Here is a 13,574-nt window from a genome sequence, read left to right as displayed (position 1 = left end):
TACAACAAGAGCTCGCTGCGCTACCTCCTCCAGGAGATTCAGGAACACAGGAAGATTCTATTTCTAGTTGATGGCCACAAAAGGCCATCACAAATGACCAAGGCAGCCTTGGATAGAGGTCGCCACGGAGGTGAGCAGTCCTGTGCTCCATCAAGGGACTAGGTCCAGTGCCATAAAAAGATGAATGACCTCCTCCACACTACAAAACTGAGTTTGAGTTTCAAACTGCAAAGAAATGGATGAAAGGTGGATGGGAAAAGTAGGGGCACTGAATTATTAAAGGCCAGCATAGGGATTGAAGTGTAGAGGGTTCCCCCTCACCAGCTTCCATAGTTCCATCGGCTGCATGTGTGTGTGCGTCACAGGAATCTTCACCTTCCTCTGCCCCTTACCCAGATTTCCTGAGAGCATGAGGATTGGAAGGACAGCTGGACAACCTGCCACTTCATGGGAAGAGGGGGCAATCCAGCAATAAGAGGGGGTCTCCTCAGCACCACTGGAAACCTTACTTTCTCTTGCCTTGTGAAAGGACAAAAGGGCCCGCAATGCTAGGGAGAGATCCAAAATGGGAGGCTTAGGCACCCCCTACCTCAGGCTCTGGCCCTCAAAGAGTGTGAGACTATTAAGCTTGTACACAAGAGGAAAAAATCTCCAAAGACAATGCAGCTCCCTGTGACTCGCTCTCGTGCAAGTCAAAACAGCTCTCACCATGAGTCACGTAAGCCACATATAAGTTGCCAGCATTCAATGGGAAGGTTATTGAAGGCACGGGAGACTCAAAATCAGTTTCATTTTAAAATGGGGAGGCTGCATTAAATTACATTTAAATTGCATACAAGTGGTTGATTTTGAATATTTAAGAAGTTCCTATTGATAACAGGTGAATTTCCCGCTTGCTTAACCTTCCACCGCCGGCATAATTAGGGGATGTTTTCTCACCACTGGGGTTCTGATGCACAGCCTCCCATGCAGTCTCTGGGCCTGCCTGCCATCTTGTCCACTGCAGTGGGCTCCAAAAAATCCAGCCCTCAGATCCTAATTCAGCTGCATCCTTTGAGAAAAGTTGATTAAAATACCGATTCCCAAGCGCTAGTCACCCACTAACATAAACCAGATATGATGGCAGTCTTCTACCACATACAAAGAAGGTATGCAGGCTTTCAGACACCCAGATTCCTCACAGTTTATTCACAATAAACTGACAATGGTCTATTAACTGTTTTAATTCTTAGCTATTAAGTTTAATTAGGCCTGTAGGCATCACAGCCTATGAATTATTTCTTACCGCCAATCATAAACTTAACAGTTTATTTCTTTGATATAGCACCTTATTAACACTGTCAACTCTAGACTGTACATCATTCTTTGCCAATACAGTCCCGACATAAGGCCTCCTCAACCTGACCCACCATCAGGTCTCCAGTCGTCTAATATTTGTATTCTCCTTGACAACACCTGCAGGGTAATTTGTTCAAGTGGTACAGTCTTTCAATTAAACGTAAATCAAAAAGTTTCTTATTGATTGGTATTTTTCCATCTGTGAGAAATGATGGAAATGCAGCCTCTAAACTTTGGTAAAGTCAGATGAAATTATCTGCTACGTTTCTTTTGATGACTGAACAAGCGATTCTGGATGATCTCTGCTGATGCCTTGTTTTCAGGGCTGGCATCTACTTTGGAGCTTCTGAAGCCACATGTTGTCAAGGTGGCAAATTCCTGCCGGAAGCTAGTGTTGCCATTTGCGTTGATTGTCAGCTAGAGTTTCCCATTTGTCATGATTAATGTTGAGGGCTTTCATGTCTCTTTTGACAGCATTGTTGAATCGGACCTTTGGGCATCTTGCAGGTCTCTTGGCCTGGGCTACCTCCTCATATAGCATACCTTTGGGGATGTGGCTATTTTCCATCTTGTGCGTGTGCCCAGGGCAGTGAGGCCTTCTTTGCCTGATTAGCACTAGCATGCTTTCATATCTGTCTTAGAAAGGACTGCCTCATTAGTGATTTTGTCTTTCCATGTGATGCCAAGGATGTGCCATAGACATCAGAGATGAAAGTTGTTGAGCCTTTTATCTTGGTAGGTATAAGTTATTGCCATACAGCAATGTGCTTAAGATACAGGCCTTGTAGATAAGCAACTTAGACCTGTGGGATAGTTTGTTGTCTCTCCACATCCATATTGTTTGTCAGCCAAAATGTGGCTATCTTTCCGATGCAAGTGCTGAGCTCTTCGTCAGGTGACAGGCTGTCTGTCACCATGGATCCAAGGGAGCAGAATTTACTAACTGCTTCCAGCGGTGTGTTATTGAATCTAATCACAAACAGAGACACAGCATGCTGTCCTGTAACATTGTTTTCTTGACATTGATGGTGAAGGAGAACGTGACACAAGCATGGGAGAGATGATCTATGAGCCTTTAGAACAAAAACAGAATTACCTGGAAAAACTCAGCAGGTCTGGCAGCATTAGCGGAGAAGAAAAGAGTTGACGTTTCGAGTCCTCATGACCCTTCAACAGAACTAGGTGAATCCAAGGAAGGGGTGAAATATAAGCTGATTTAAGGTGGGGGGGTGTGGGGGTTGGGTGGGGGAAGAGAAGTGGAGGGGGGTGGTGTGGTTGTAGGGACAAACAAGCAGTGATAGAAGCAGATCATCAAAAGATGTCACAGACAACAGAACAAAAGAACACATAGGTGTCGAAGTTGGCGATATTATCTAAACGAATGTGCTAATTAAGAATGGATGGTAGGGCACTCAAGGTATAGCTCTAGTGGGGGTGGGGGGAGCATGAAAGATTTAAATATATTTAAAAATAATGGAAATAGGTGGGAAAAAGAAAAATCTATATAATTTATTGGAAAAAAAACAAAAGGAAGGGGGAAGAAACAGAAAGGGGGTGGGGATGGAGGAGGGAGCACAAGACCTAAAGTTGTTGAATTCAATATTCAGTCCGGAAGGCTGTAAAGTGCCTAGTCGGAAGATGAGGTGTTGTTCCTCCAGTTTGCGTTGGGCTTCACTGGAACAATGCAGCAAGCCAAGGACAGACATGTGGGCAAGAGAGCAGGGTGGAGTGTTGAAATGGCAAGCGACAGGGAGGTTTGGGTCATTCTTGCGGACAGACTTAATTAGCACATTCGTTTAGATAATATCACCAACTTCGACACCTATGTGTTCTTTTGTTCTGTTGTTTGTGACATCTTTTGATGATCTGCTTCTATCACTGCTTGTTTGTCCCTACAACCACACCACCCCCCTCCACTTCTCTCCCCCCACCCAACCCACACCCCCCCCAACCTTAAACCAGCTTATATTTCACCCCTTCCTTGGATTCACCTAGTTCTGTCGAAGGGTCATGAGGACTCGAAATGTCAACTCTTTTCTTCTCCGCTAATGCTGCCAGACCTGCTGAGTTTTTCCAGGTAATTCTGTCTTTGTTTTGGATTTCCAGCATCCGCAGTTTTTTGTTTTTATCTATGAGCCTTTAGAGCTGGTCTTCTGTCTGGGCAACTAGTGCAGTATCATCAGCACATAGAAGTTCTCCGATCAGACCCTGCTGAACATTTGCCTTGGCTTTCGGTCTTGATAGGTTGAGGAGCTCCCATCAGAAGCTAAGTGGAGGTACATTCCTTCCATGTCACATGGAAAGTATAGGCCAGTAGGATAGAGAAAAAGATACAAAACAGAATAGGAGCTAAGGTGCACCCTTGTTTCACACCATTCTTGATCTCAAAGCCATCAGAGGTAGTGCCATTGGACTGAATGGTGCCATGTATATTATCATGGAAGCACGGTTTAAGACTGTGAAGCTTGTGAGGACAGCTGATTTTCTCTAGTATCTGGAGTGGTGTCTGCTGGTCTCTGAACTTCTCCTGAAGCTGATGTAGGGAGAAGATCATGTCTACCTTGGATCTGCCTGCTCTGAACCCACACTGTACCTCTGGGTATATTCTGTTGGCTAGTCAATGCAGCCTCATTAGGATGACTCTGGCAAAAGTCTTCCAAGTGCTACTGAGGAGTGCCGCAGCAGTATTTACAATCCTCTCGATCACCTTTTATTTTTATTTGGTGTAATATATGTGCATCATGCATATCCTGTGGGATAGGACCTACTCTCCAGCAGAGGAAGAGGAGGTATTCTTGGAAGTATGGCAAGAGGTGGGGATTTCCATACTTGAGTAACTCAGCTGGTATTCTGTCCTTCCCAGGTTGTTTCCTTGCTGCTAAGGAATCAATGGCCTTTTCAAGTTCAAGTGATGAGGATTCTGCATCAAGCTCATACATAACAGGTAGCTGCAGAAACTCATCAAGCAAAGGCAGAGAGTTGGTCATCTCATTTGAATAAAACTCAGAGTTGTGCTCTATCCAGCAGACCATTTGCTAGTTCCTGTTAGTGAGTATTTCCCCATCTGCAATGTTCCATTTTATCTCCACCATTATTACACATGCCAATGCTATGTTAAAATTAGTCTGCTTAAGGACACTGGATTCTGCCAATCTTCTGGTGCATTGAAACTTCCTAAAATTTTGACACTTTTTTTCCATTATCCTGTTGGAAACTGATGCTTTCCATGTTCTGTAAAACTGAGCTCTGAAAACAGGTCATCTTCTTCAGCCAGGTAGCAATATTGGACACATGCAGCCCACTCTTCAAAAATTTAAAATCAGACTGGGTTGTAGCTATATCTATAATATTCTTTGTATCATGCAGTAACACTTTGACAGTGATAACTAATGTATCCACTGGTCTTATCATCACCACTTAGTCCATCATTCGCTTTTTCAGGCCATTTTCCTTTTACAATGCTTTGAGCGTGTCCATGTTGAATTGATATGCTATTGCTCTATGCTCCTTTTCTCAGCAGTTTTGATCTCGTCCTCATTGTCTGAATGTCTAGTATATCCTTTCTATCTGGGCCAAAATTTAAATCTTGCACTGTACATGAGCATTATCAAAAATCCCCACATATCTTCACACTATGCTATGCAAAAGTAATTGAACTACTATGGACTATTAAATACTATCAAATACCATGGGAAGTCACATGGGAGCTATATGTGAAATTACCTTAATTAAAATGCCCACATATTGCAAATATTTATAGATCAAACACACTTGGACCTTGTACCCATTTAACCAAAATAGAATTATAAATGGGACAAAGTAAGGCTTATCATCCTTGAAAGAGAGAGACTAGGAGGTGATCTTACAAATGTATGCAAGGTAATAAAAGGTAAAATAGATCTAGAACATTACTTCAAATCAAACTGTAACAGTAGGACAATGATATTGAAATTCCAAATGGTGAAAGGCAAAATTCTGACTTAATTTAGAAAATGACTTTTGACTAAATGATCAATACTTGGAAAGAAGAACCAGAATAATTTAAGAAACAGCCAAATAGGGAGATTGTGTTTTTTTTTTATTGTTGTTGAATAGGCTGAATGACTTTCCTCAATCAGATCTCATGATTTTTGTTTCAAGTGCTGCGTTGAAGCTATGGAGATTAAATAGAATAAACATCGATAGAAAGTTTTAAAAGAAACATATGTTCCAGTACAGATTTGTGTGAAAAATGTGTAATACAAAATAATTTAAAATATTTTAGTTAATTCAGATTACATACCTAATGCTGTAGTACTAACCTCTAACCTTTGTGCCTGCTCCATCAGTTCTTTGAACCCCACCTGCCAACACCATGGCAACAGCTAGTTTAACCACATACATTCCAAATACCTGTGGACAAAGGCTGGCCAGAATTTCATTTCTCCCTTGAAAATAAAAATATGAAGAGCTTCTATGATGAAAGAAACAGCACACATCATTATTTAGCACCAAATAAAATGTAAAAATGTCTAAACGTTCACAAATTCTACAATAGAGTACCAGCATTATTTTTTTTATTCATTCACAGGATGTGGCTAGGCCAGCATTTATTGCTCATCCCTAATTGCTCCTGAGAAGGTGGTGGTGAGGCTGCCTTCTTGAACTGCTGCAGTCCATGTTGTGTAGGTACACCCACAGTGCTGTTAGGGGAGGGAGTTCCAGGATTTTGACCCAGCGACAGCGAAGGAACGGCGATGTATTTCCAAGCCAGAATGGTGAGTGGCTTGGAGGAGAACTTCCAGGTGCTCCCATGTGCCAGCTGCCCTTATCCTTCTAGATGGTAGTGGTTGTGGGTATAGAAGATGCTGCCTAAGGAGCCTAACAGTAACACCCAGTTCTACTCCTTACATAAAGGTTGGGCCTTGGTTTCAAACAATTGTTTTGTCCATTCCCACTTGGGCCATCTTTTTCTTTCATTCAGAACTAGTCCAGATATTAATGGAATCTTGCCATGCATATACTACACATAAATCTTCAGGAACTGTGGCACCATTATCAAGAAGTCCAGTAATAAAGTAAACATTTACTTCATTTAAAAACTATAATAGCTTAATTTTAAAATGTAGGTTAAATATTAGTGCTACTTGTTAAAGTGATGGCTTTGTGGCAGTGGATGAAATCTGAACATACTTGGTTCAAGTTTAAAGACATTAGATTCCATTTATATAAACTATACTGTGTCCAATTCGCAATGTCAACTTAGCCTCTGCTGGTAGTACTCAAAGAAACCCAAGCTAACCCTGTGTTCAATGACAGAAATGAGTAAGAAGGGGAAATATGGATTCTCTGCAAGATAACACTTCACACACAGAACTACAGATAATGAGCCTTAAAACACAAGAAGCATAAAGTAAGGAATTCAGACTTATAGCTAGATGTAGTCAGCTTATTCTATTTTAAAAGAATTTCTCCTCAAAATTACACGTTTGAACATATTTCCCTTCAGCTTCCCCAGTTATCTCCTGCAGGCATAATTCTTGCTAGGCTATGGTAGCAAAGACTGCAGGAGCCCTTTGGTAACTCACTCAAATAGTGTTTTCTCATATGTCAATTTAGACATAGGAACATAGGATCAGGAGTAGGCTTTTGAGCTGGTTAACTTTGTTCTGCCATTCAATTAATTTCATGGATGATTTTACCTCAACTCCACCGAATCTGTTTGAGCCATAGCTTGATACCCGCACTTAAAGTAAATAATTTTAAACTCAAGAAAAGTGAAGTTCATGAAATAAAAACAGATAATGCTGGAAATATTCAACTGGTTAGGCAGCATCAGTGGAGAGAAACAGAGTTTCTCAAAGTTCATGAAGCCTATCTTCATAGGTTTACATCACATCTAGAGTATTGTGTACAGTTTTGGTCTCCTTACTTAAGAAAGGATATAGTTGCATTAGAATCTGTTCAGAGAAGGTTTACTTGACTAATTCATGGGATGAAGAAATTATCTTATAAGGAATGGTTGAACAGGTTGGGCTTATACCCATTGGAGTTTAGAAGAATGAGAGGTGATCTGAGTGAAACATATAAGATTCTGAGGGGACTTGACAAGGTGGATGCTGAGAGCACGTTTCCCCTTTTGGGGCAGTCTAGAACTAGGGAACACAGTTTAAAAATTAGGGGTCTCCCATTTAAGACTGAGATAAGGAGAATTTATTTCTCTCTGAGGGTCCTTAGCCTGTGGAAATTTAAGTCCTGGTATTATTCTAGTGAATTGGTGCTGTATCCCCTTCAAGGCCAATATATCATTCCTGAGGAGTGGTGTCTAAAACTAATTGCAGTGCTGCAGACTGCATGTGTACAACTGAAGCATCACTTCATCAATTCATCACAAATTGCACCAACTGACCCTCCTGATGTCCAGCAGGGAAAACTGCCAACTCAAAGAACACCAGAGGCTGATAGCCAACAAAGTACTCCCATTGACACATAGGACCTCAAAAAAAAAATCCACGCACCTGTCTGAAATACCATTGTTCCTACTGGAACACACACTCCGTACCTTACAAACTAATGACAGCCTCACCTCTCAATGACCCACCTCCTGGCTGATTGCAAACATCACCAACCGTAACCTGATAACTGACCAGAGTGGTGAAATTCCAGGTTTCTACCTTCCATAGAAAATCTGGACAACCCTGAACTGCTTGAGAAAGAGTCACAAGCGCACAAGAATTAGGAGCAGGAGTAGGCCATTTGGCACCTCGAGCTTGCTCTACCATTCGTTAAGATCATGGCTGATATGATTGTGGCCTCAACTCCACTTTCCTGTACGCATGAGTCTTGATTCCCTTGTTGGTCAAAAATCTATCAAACTCAGCCTTGAATATATTCAATGACCCAGACTGTTTTCTGGGGAAGAGAATTCCACAGACTAAGGACCTTCTGAGAGTAAAAATATCTCCTTATCTCAGTCCCTAATTTTTAAACTACGTTCCCTAGTTCTAGATTCCCCCACAAGGGGAAACATCCTCCCAGCATCCACCCCCTCAAAATCTTATGTGTTTCAATAAGATCACCTTTCATTCTTCTAAACTCCAATGGGTATCAACCCAACATGTTCAACCTTTCCTCATAAAATAATCCCTTCATCCCAGGAATCAATCGAGTAAACCTTCTCTGAACAGCTTCTAATGCAATTATATCCTTTCTTATGAGGACCAAAACTGTACACAGTACTCTAGATGTGGTGTAACAAAGGTCCTGTACAGCTATAGCAACATTTCTCTAGTTGTATATCCCATTCCCCTTGCAATAAACACAAATATTCCATTTGCCTTCCTAATCACTTGTTGTACCTGCATACTAACTTTTTGTGATTCATGTGCCAGGACACCTGGATCCCTTTGTACAACAGAATTCTGCAGTCTCTCTCCATTCAAATAATATTCTGTTTTTCTAGTCTTCCTGCCAAAGTGGGCAAGTTCACATTTTCCCACATTATATGCTATCGGTTTAATTTTTGTCCACTCACTTAACCTATCTAAATCCCTCTGTAGACTCTTTATGTCCTCTTGACAACTTACTTTTCTACCTACCTTCGTGTCATCAGTAAATTTAACCACCATACATTCGGTCCCTTCATCCAAGTCATTAATAGAAATTGTAAATAGTTGAGACCCCAGCACTGATCCCTGTGGCACTCCGCTCATCACAGCTTGCCAACCCAAAAATGACACATTTATCCATGCTCTCTACTTCTTGTTAGTTAACCAGCCCTCTACCTATGCTAATATGTTACCCCCTACGCCATAAACTCTTATTTTGTGTAGTAAGCTTTGTTGTGGTACCTTGTTAAGCATCTCTTGGAAATACAGCATATTCACAAGTTTTCCTTTATTCATCCTGCTTGTTACTTCTTCAACAAACTCTAATAAATTTTTCAAACATGATTTTCCTTTCAAAGAATTATGTTGACTCTGTCTGATGGTATTATAATTTCCTAAATGTCCTGCTATTGCCTCCTTAATAATGTGTTCTAGCATTTTCCCTATGACTGATGTTGGGCTAACAGGCCTATAATTTTCTGCTTTCTGTCTTCCTCCTTTCTTGAAAAGAGGTCTTAGGTTAATGGTTTTCCAATCCGAGTAATAGATTGTTGGAGTTGTGCTATGAAAGGGAAGATGATGATGCGCCTTCTAACACCTCTGAGTGGCAGTGACTCCATAAGCAATTCTACAATTTGCTGTACCATAATCAGCAAATCTGTATGAGGGAGAGCTCCAAGCATATTTCAACTCTGGAGACTCAGCCTGTGTGCACATGGCTAACCATTCTCTCCCAAATTTTAGTACTTTTCAATTTTCAATTGTTATTTTTGGAAGCATTGGTAACAAACTAAGAAATAGAAGTAATTTCATCATGGGAAATTTGCAGCTTATCTTTTAGCATTATGTCTTAGTGGATTTTTTGCAAAAAGGCTCATATACCAGATATAACAAGGTCCCAACCGCCTTCTTTTCACCATGTACGTCGAATCCCTCTACACCTCCAATCCCTCCACACCTCTAATCCCCACTGGGATGATCTGAGGGCTCTCCACTTCTTTGAATAGAGGCCCGAACAATCTCCATCCACCACCACTCTCCTCCGTCTGGCTGAACTTGTTCTCTCACTGAACAATTTCTCCTTTAACTCCTCTCACTTCCTCCAAATAAAACGCATGGCTATGGGTACCCGCATGAGCCCCAGCTATGCCTGTCTCTTTATGGGGCATGTGGAACATTCCTTGTTCCAGTCATAGTCAGGCCCCCTCCTACAGCTCTTTTCTTCGGTACATCGATGACAGTTTTGGTTCCACTTTATGCTTTCGCCTGGACCTGGAAAAATTTATTAATTTTGCTTCCAATTTCCACCCCTCCATCATTTTCACATGGTCCATCACTCACACTTCCCTTCCCTGACCTCTCTATCTCAATTCCTGGTGATAGTCTACCCACCAATATTCATTACAAGCCCACCGACTCCCACAGCTATCTCAATTACAACTCCTCACACCTTGCTTCCTTTAAGGACTCCATCCCATTCTCTCAGTTCCTTTGCCTCCGTCGCATCTGTTCCGATGATGCCACTTTCCAAAACAGTGCTTCTGACATGTCTTCCTTCTTCCTTAACCGAGGTTTTCCACCCACGGTGGTTGACAGGGCCCTCAACTGTGTCCGACCTATCTCCCGTGCCTCTGTCCTCACACCTTCCACTCCCTCCCAGAAACATGATAGGGTCCCTCTTGTTCTCACTTATCACCCCACCAGCCTCTACATTCAAAGGATTATCCTCCGCCATTTCCGCCAACTCCAGCATGATGCCACCACCAAACGCATCTTGCCTTCCCCCCCCCCCCCGCCCCCAATCAGTATTCTGTAGGGACCGTTCCCTCTGAGACACCCTGGTCAACTCCTCCATCACCCTCAATACCTCAACCCCCTCCCATGGCACCTTCCCATGCAATCGCAGAAAGTGCAACACCTACCCCTTTACTTCCCCCCCTCCTCACCGTCCAACGGCCCAAACACTCCTTTCAAGTGAAGTAGCGCTTCACTTGCACTTCCCTCAATTTAGTCTACTGCATTCGCTGCTCCCAAAGCGGTCTCCTCTACATTGGAGAGACCAAACACAGACTGGGTGACCCCTTTGCGGAACACCTTTGGTCTGTCCACAAGTGTGACCCAGACCTTCCAGCCACTCACCACTTCAACACACCACCCTGCTCTCATGCCTACATGTCCATCCTTGGTCTGCTGTAATGTTCCAGTGAAGCTCAATGCAAACTGGAGGAACAGCACCTCATCTTCCGATTAGGCACTTTACAGCCTTCTGGACTTAACATTGAGTTCAACAAGTTCAGACCATGAACTCTCTCCTCCATCCTCACCCCTTTTTGATTCTCTTATTTATTTATTTTTAAATTTTTATATATATTTTTCCCACCTATTTCTATTTTTTAAAAAAAAATTATTTCCATTCATTGTTTTACCCCCACCTTTTAGCCTATTTCGATCTTTTTACCCGCACTGTCCCCTTCCCCCACTAGGGCCATCTGTCACTTGCTCATCCTGCTTTCTGCTCTTAATGTCACCATTTAGCACTTCCTTTAGCCAGTACCACCACCATCAACATCCCTTCGATCTTTTGTTTATGACATCTTTTGCAATCGCTCCTTTGCCTCCACCTATCACTGGCCTTCTGTCCAGCTTCATCTGTCCCACCCCCCCTTAAATAGTATATATTTCACTACATTTTTAACTGTCTTTAGTTCTGAAGAAGAGTCATATAGACTCGAAATGTTAACTCTGTCTTTCTCTCCACAGATGCTGTCAGACCTACTGAGTTTTTCCAGCAATTTTTGTTTTTGTATAACATTTGAACAGCTGGCTTTGGGCATGACTGTTGACCTGTTTGCATCAGTTTCAATACATTCACTACACATGAGTATCAACGACTTAAATACTTTAGCCAGCCCAGCACAATAATGATTTCTTGAGGCGATTACTGCACTTAATAACATTTTTTAAAAGATTAAAATCAACTGACTTAGCTGGTCCAGTCTATTACTTTTCATAGACATTCTTCCATGTTAATAGCCCACATTTTTCTTTGACAAAGCTAAGACACTGTACAGTTTTGCACAATTTAGTTAAAATTTGTCTACAGTCCACATAATAGAACTTTACCACTGTGCACTAGAAGACTGGAAGAAGCTACTGAATCGATTTAAACAATTCTATGCGCAAGACATTCAGCTGCACCTGCTAGAGGGTCATCTTTGTAGTTCTCCCAGAAGTTTTCAAATTCTTTCCGGACATCCTCATCAATAATAACTCCAGTTGGCTGTTCGTTGTTCACCTCGAGGTTATTGGCTTTCAGGACAAGTTCTAGGTCACAACGGGAGTCCTGACTGAGAGGTTTCCACCTCTGCATAACCACACCATAAACAGTAATATCATCACCTAGGTTAAAAACAAACTCAGAGTCGTTATTTGTAAACATTTGGCTGCTGGTTATTTTCTGGCACAGTAAAATAAATAAACTATCTTAAAGTTTATAGTTAATAGTCCTTGAAGTGGAAGGAGGCCATTTGGCCCAACTTATAGCACTTGACCGGGCAATTCAAAACTAAACCCATTGATCCACACTCATTCACAACCTCCAGTACCTGAAATATGTAGTAAATAGACATTTTAAAACCTATATTGGACAAGTAAGTGAAATTGAATGTTGAGTATAGGATCTTATATACCAGCAATATTTTTGCATGATATTATGTTTACCTAAAATTCAGCAAAAATTATTTGCATGCTTATTAACTATGTACATATTTCATTTTTATTCCACTGTTCACTGCCTTACATCTGTTTGCATCAAAGTAATTCTTCCACTGCATAACCCATCTTTTCAATTGACTCAAATCACTATGAATGCTTTCAATGTGCTTCGCTTGTAAATTAGCCCTCTAGCTTGGCATCATCCACAGATCTTACATTACAAAGGTGCTCCTCCTATATTATTTATGAATAGAATGAACAGAATCCCACAGAGTTCAAAAGTCACTACCCCTCTCTGATAGAACTGTATATAAATATCCTCTTTCATTCTCTGCTTGCTTTTTAATCCAGCTGGCCAATTTGTCATTGATTTCAAAATACATAATCATTGTAAAGGTCTCACACACATATACGTCTGAAATGATTTCGAAGACTTCAATATTAACTGCATAATTTTTGAAGAATTTCAGTTGGTCTCCACTTTTTCAGATGAACATTGATATTATTGTAATAAATTGAACATCATCTGTCCAGTCCTGCTAACCGGTCCAATTTCCAATTTCACATCTTATTCTATTTTGAATAAAAGTAGAACATTGAAAGAGCTAAACTTAAAATAGAGCCACCTATGAAGTCAATCAATTCTGCACGTTTACAATAATTGTCTTCTTTTATAGAAATTCCACTTGTACTTAATTTTTTTCTCTTTTCCTGTTTTAGGTCTGCTGAAACTACACAAATATGACTCAGAGTGATTCAACTTCTATTGAAAAGTGCCTTGCCTCTGTCTATTCCTCTAATAGCACAAACAGGTTGGAGAAATTGGCTGAGAGGCAGGAAGCAGATGGTGATGGAAGAGGGATGTTTCTGTGACTGAAAGTCTGTTTCCAGTCGGCTTTCGCAGGGCTCAGTGCTGGGGCCCTTGCTGTTTGTGGT

General features: G+C 41.3%; 1 protein-coding gene across 2 annotated transcripts in view; it reads right to left on the bottom strand.

The window, feature by feature from the left end:
* The window catches only part of mcm9 (minichromosome maintenance 9 homologous recombination repair factor), a 63,054-nt gene that overhangs the window by 30,909 nt on the left and 18,571 nt on the right, over positions 1 to 13,574 (bottom strand). For both annotated transcript variants that reach the window (XM_041188917.1, XM_041188916.1), the window contains exons 6-7: positions 12,123 to 12,323; positions 5,640 to 5,765 (exon numbers count right to left, since the gene is read on the bottom strand). In XM_041188917.1, coding sequence (XP_041044851.1) covers positions 5,640 to 5,765; positions 12,123 to 12,323 — 327 coding nt within the window. The remainder of the gene's footprint in view (positions 1 to 5,639; positions 5,766 to 12,122; positions 12,324 to 13,574) is intronic.

The sequence above is a fragment of the Carcharodon carcharias genome, chromosome 5, assembly GCF_017639515.1.
Source record: "Carcharodon carcharias isolate sCarCar2 chromosome 5, sCarCar2.pri, whole genome shotgun sequence".
NCBI classification, from domain to species: domain Eukaryota; kingdom Metazoa; phylum Chordata; class Chondrichthyes; order Lamniformes; family Lamnidae; genus Carcharodon; species Carcharodon carcharias.
The sequence above is the reverse complement of the archived record's forward strand: the minus strand, read 5'-3'. Positions and strand labels throughout refer to the sequence as shown.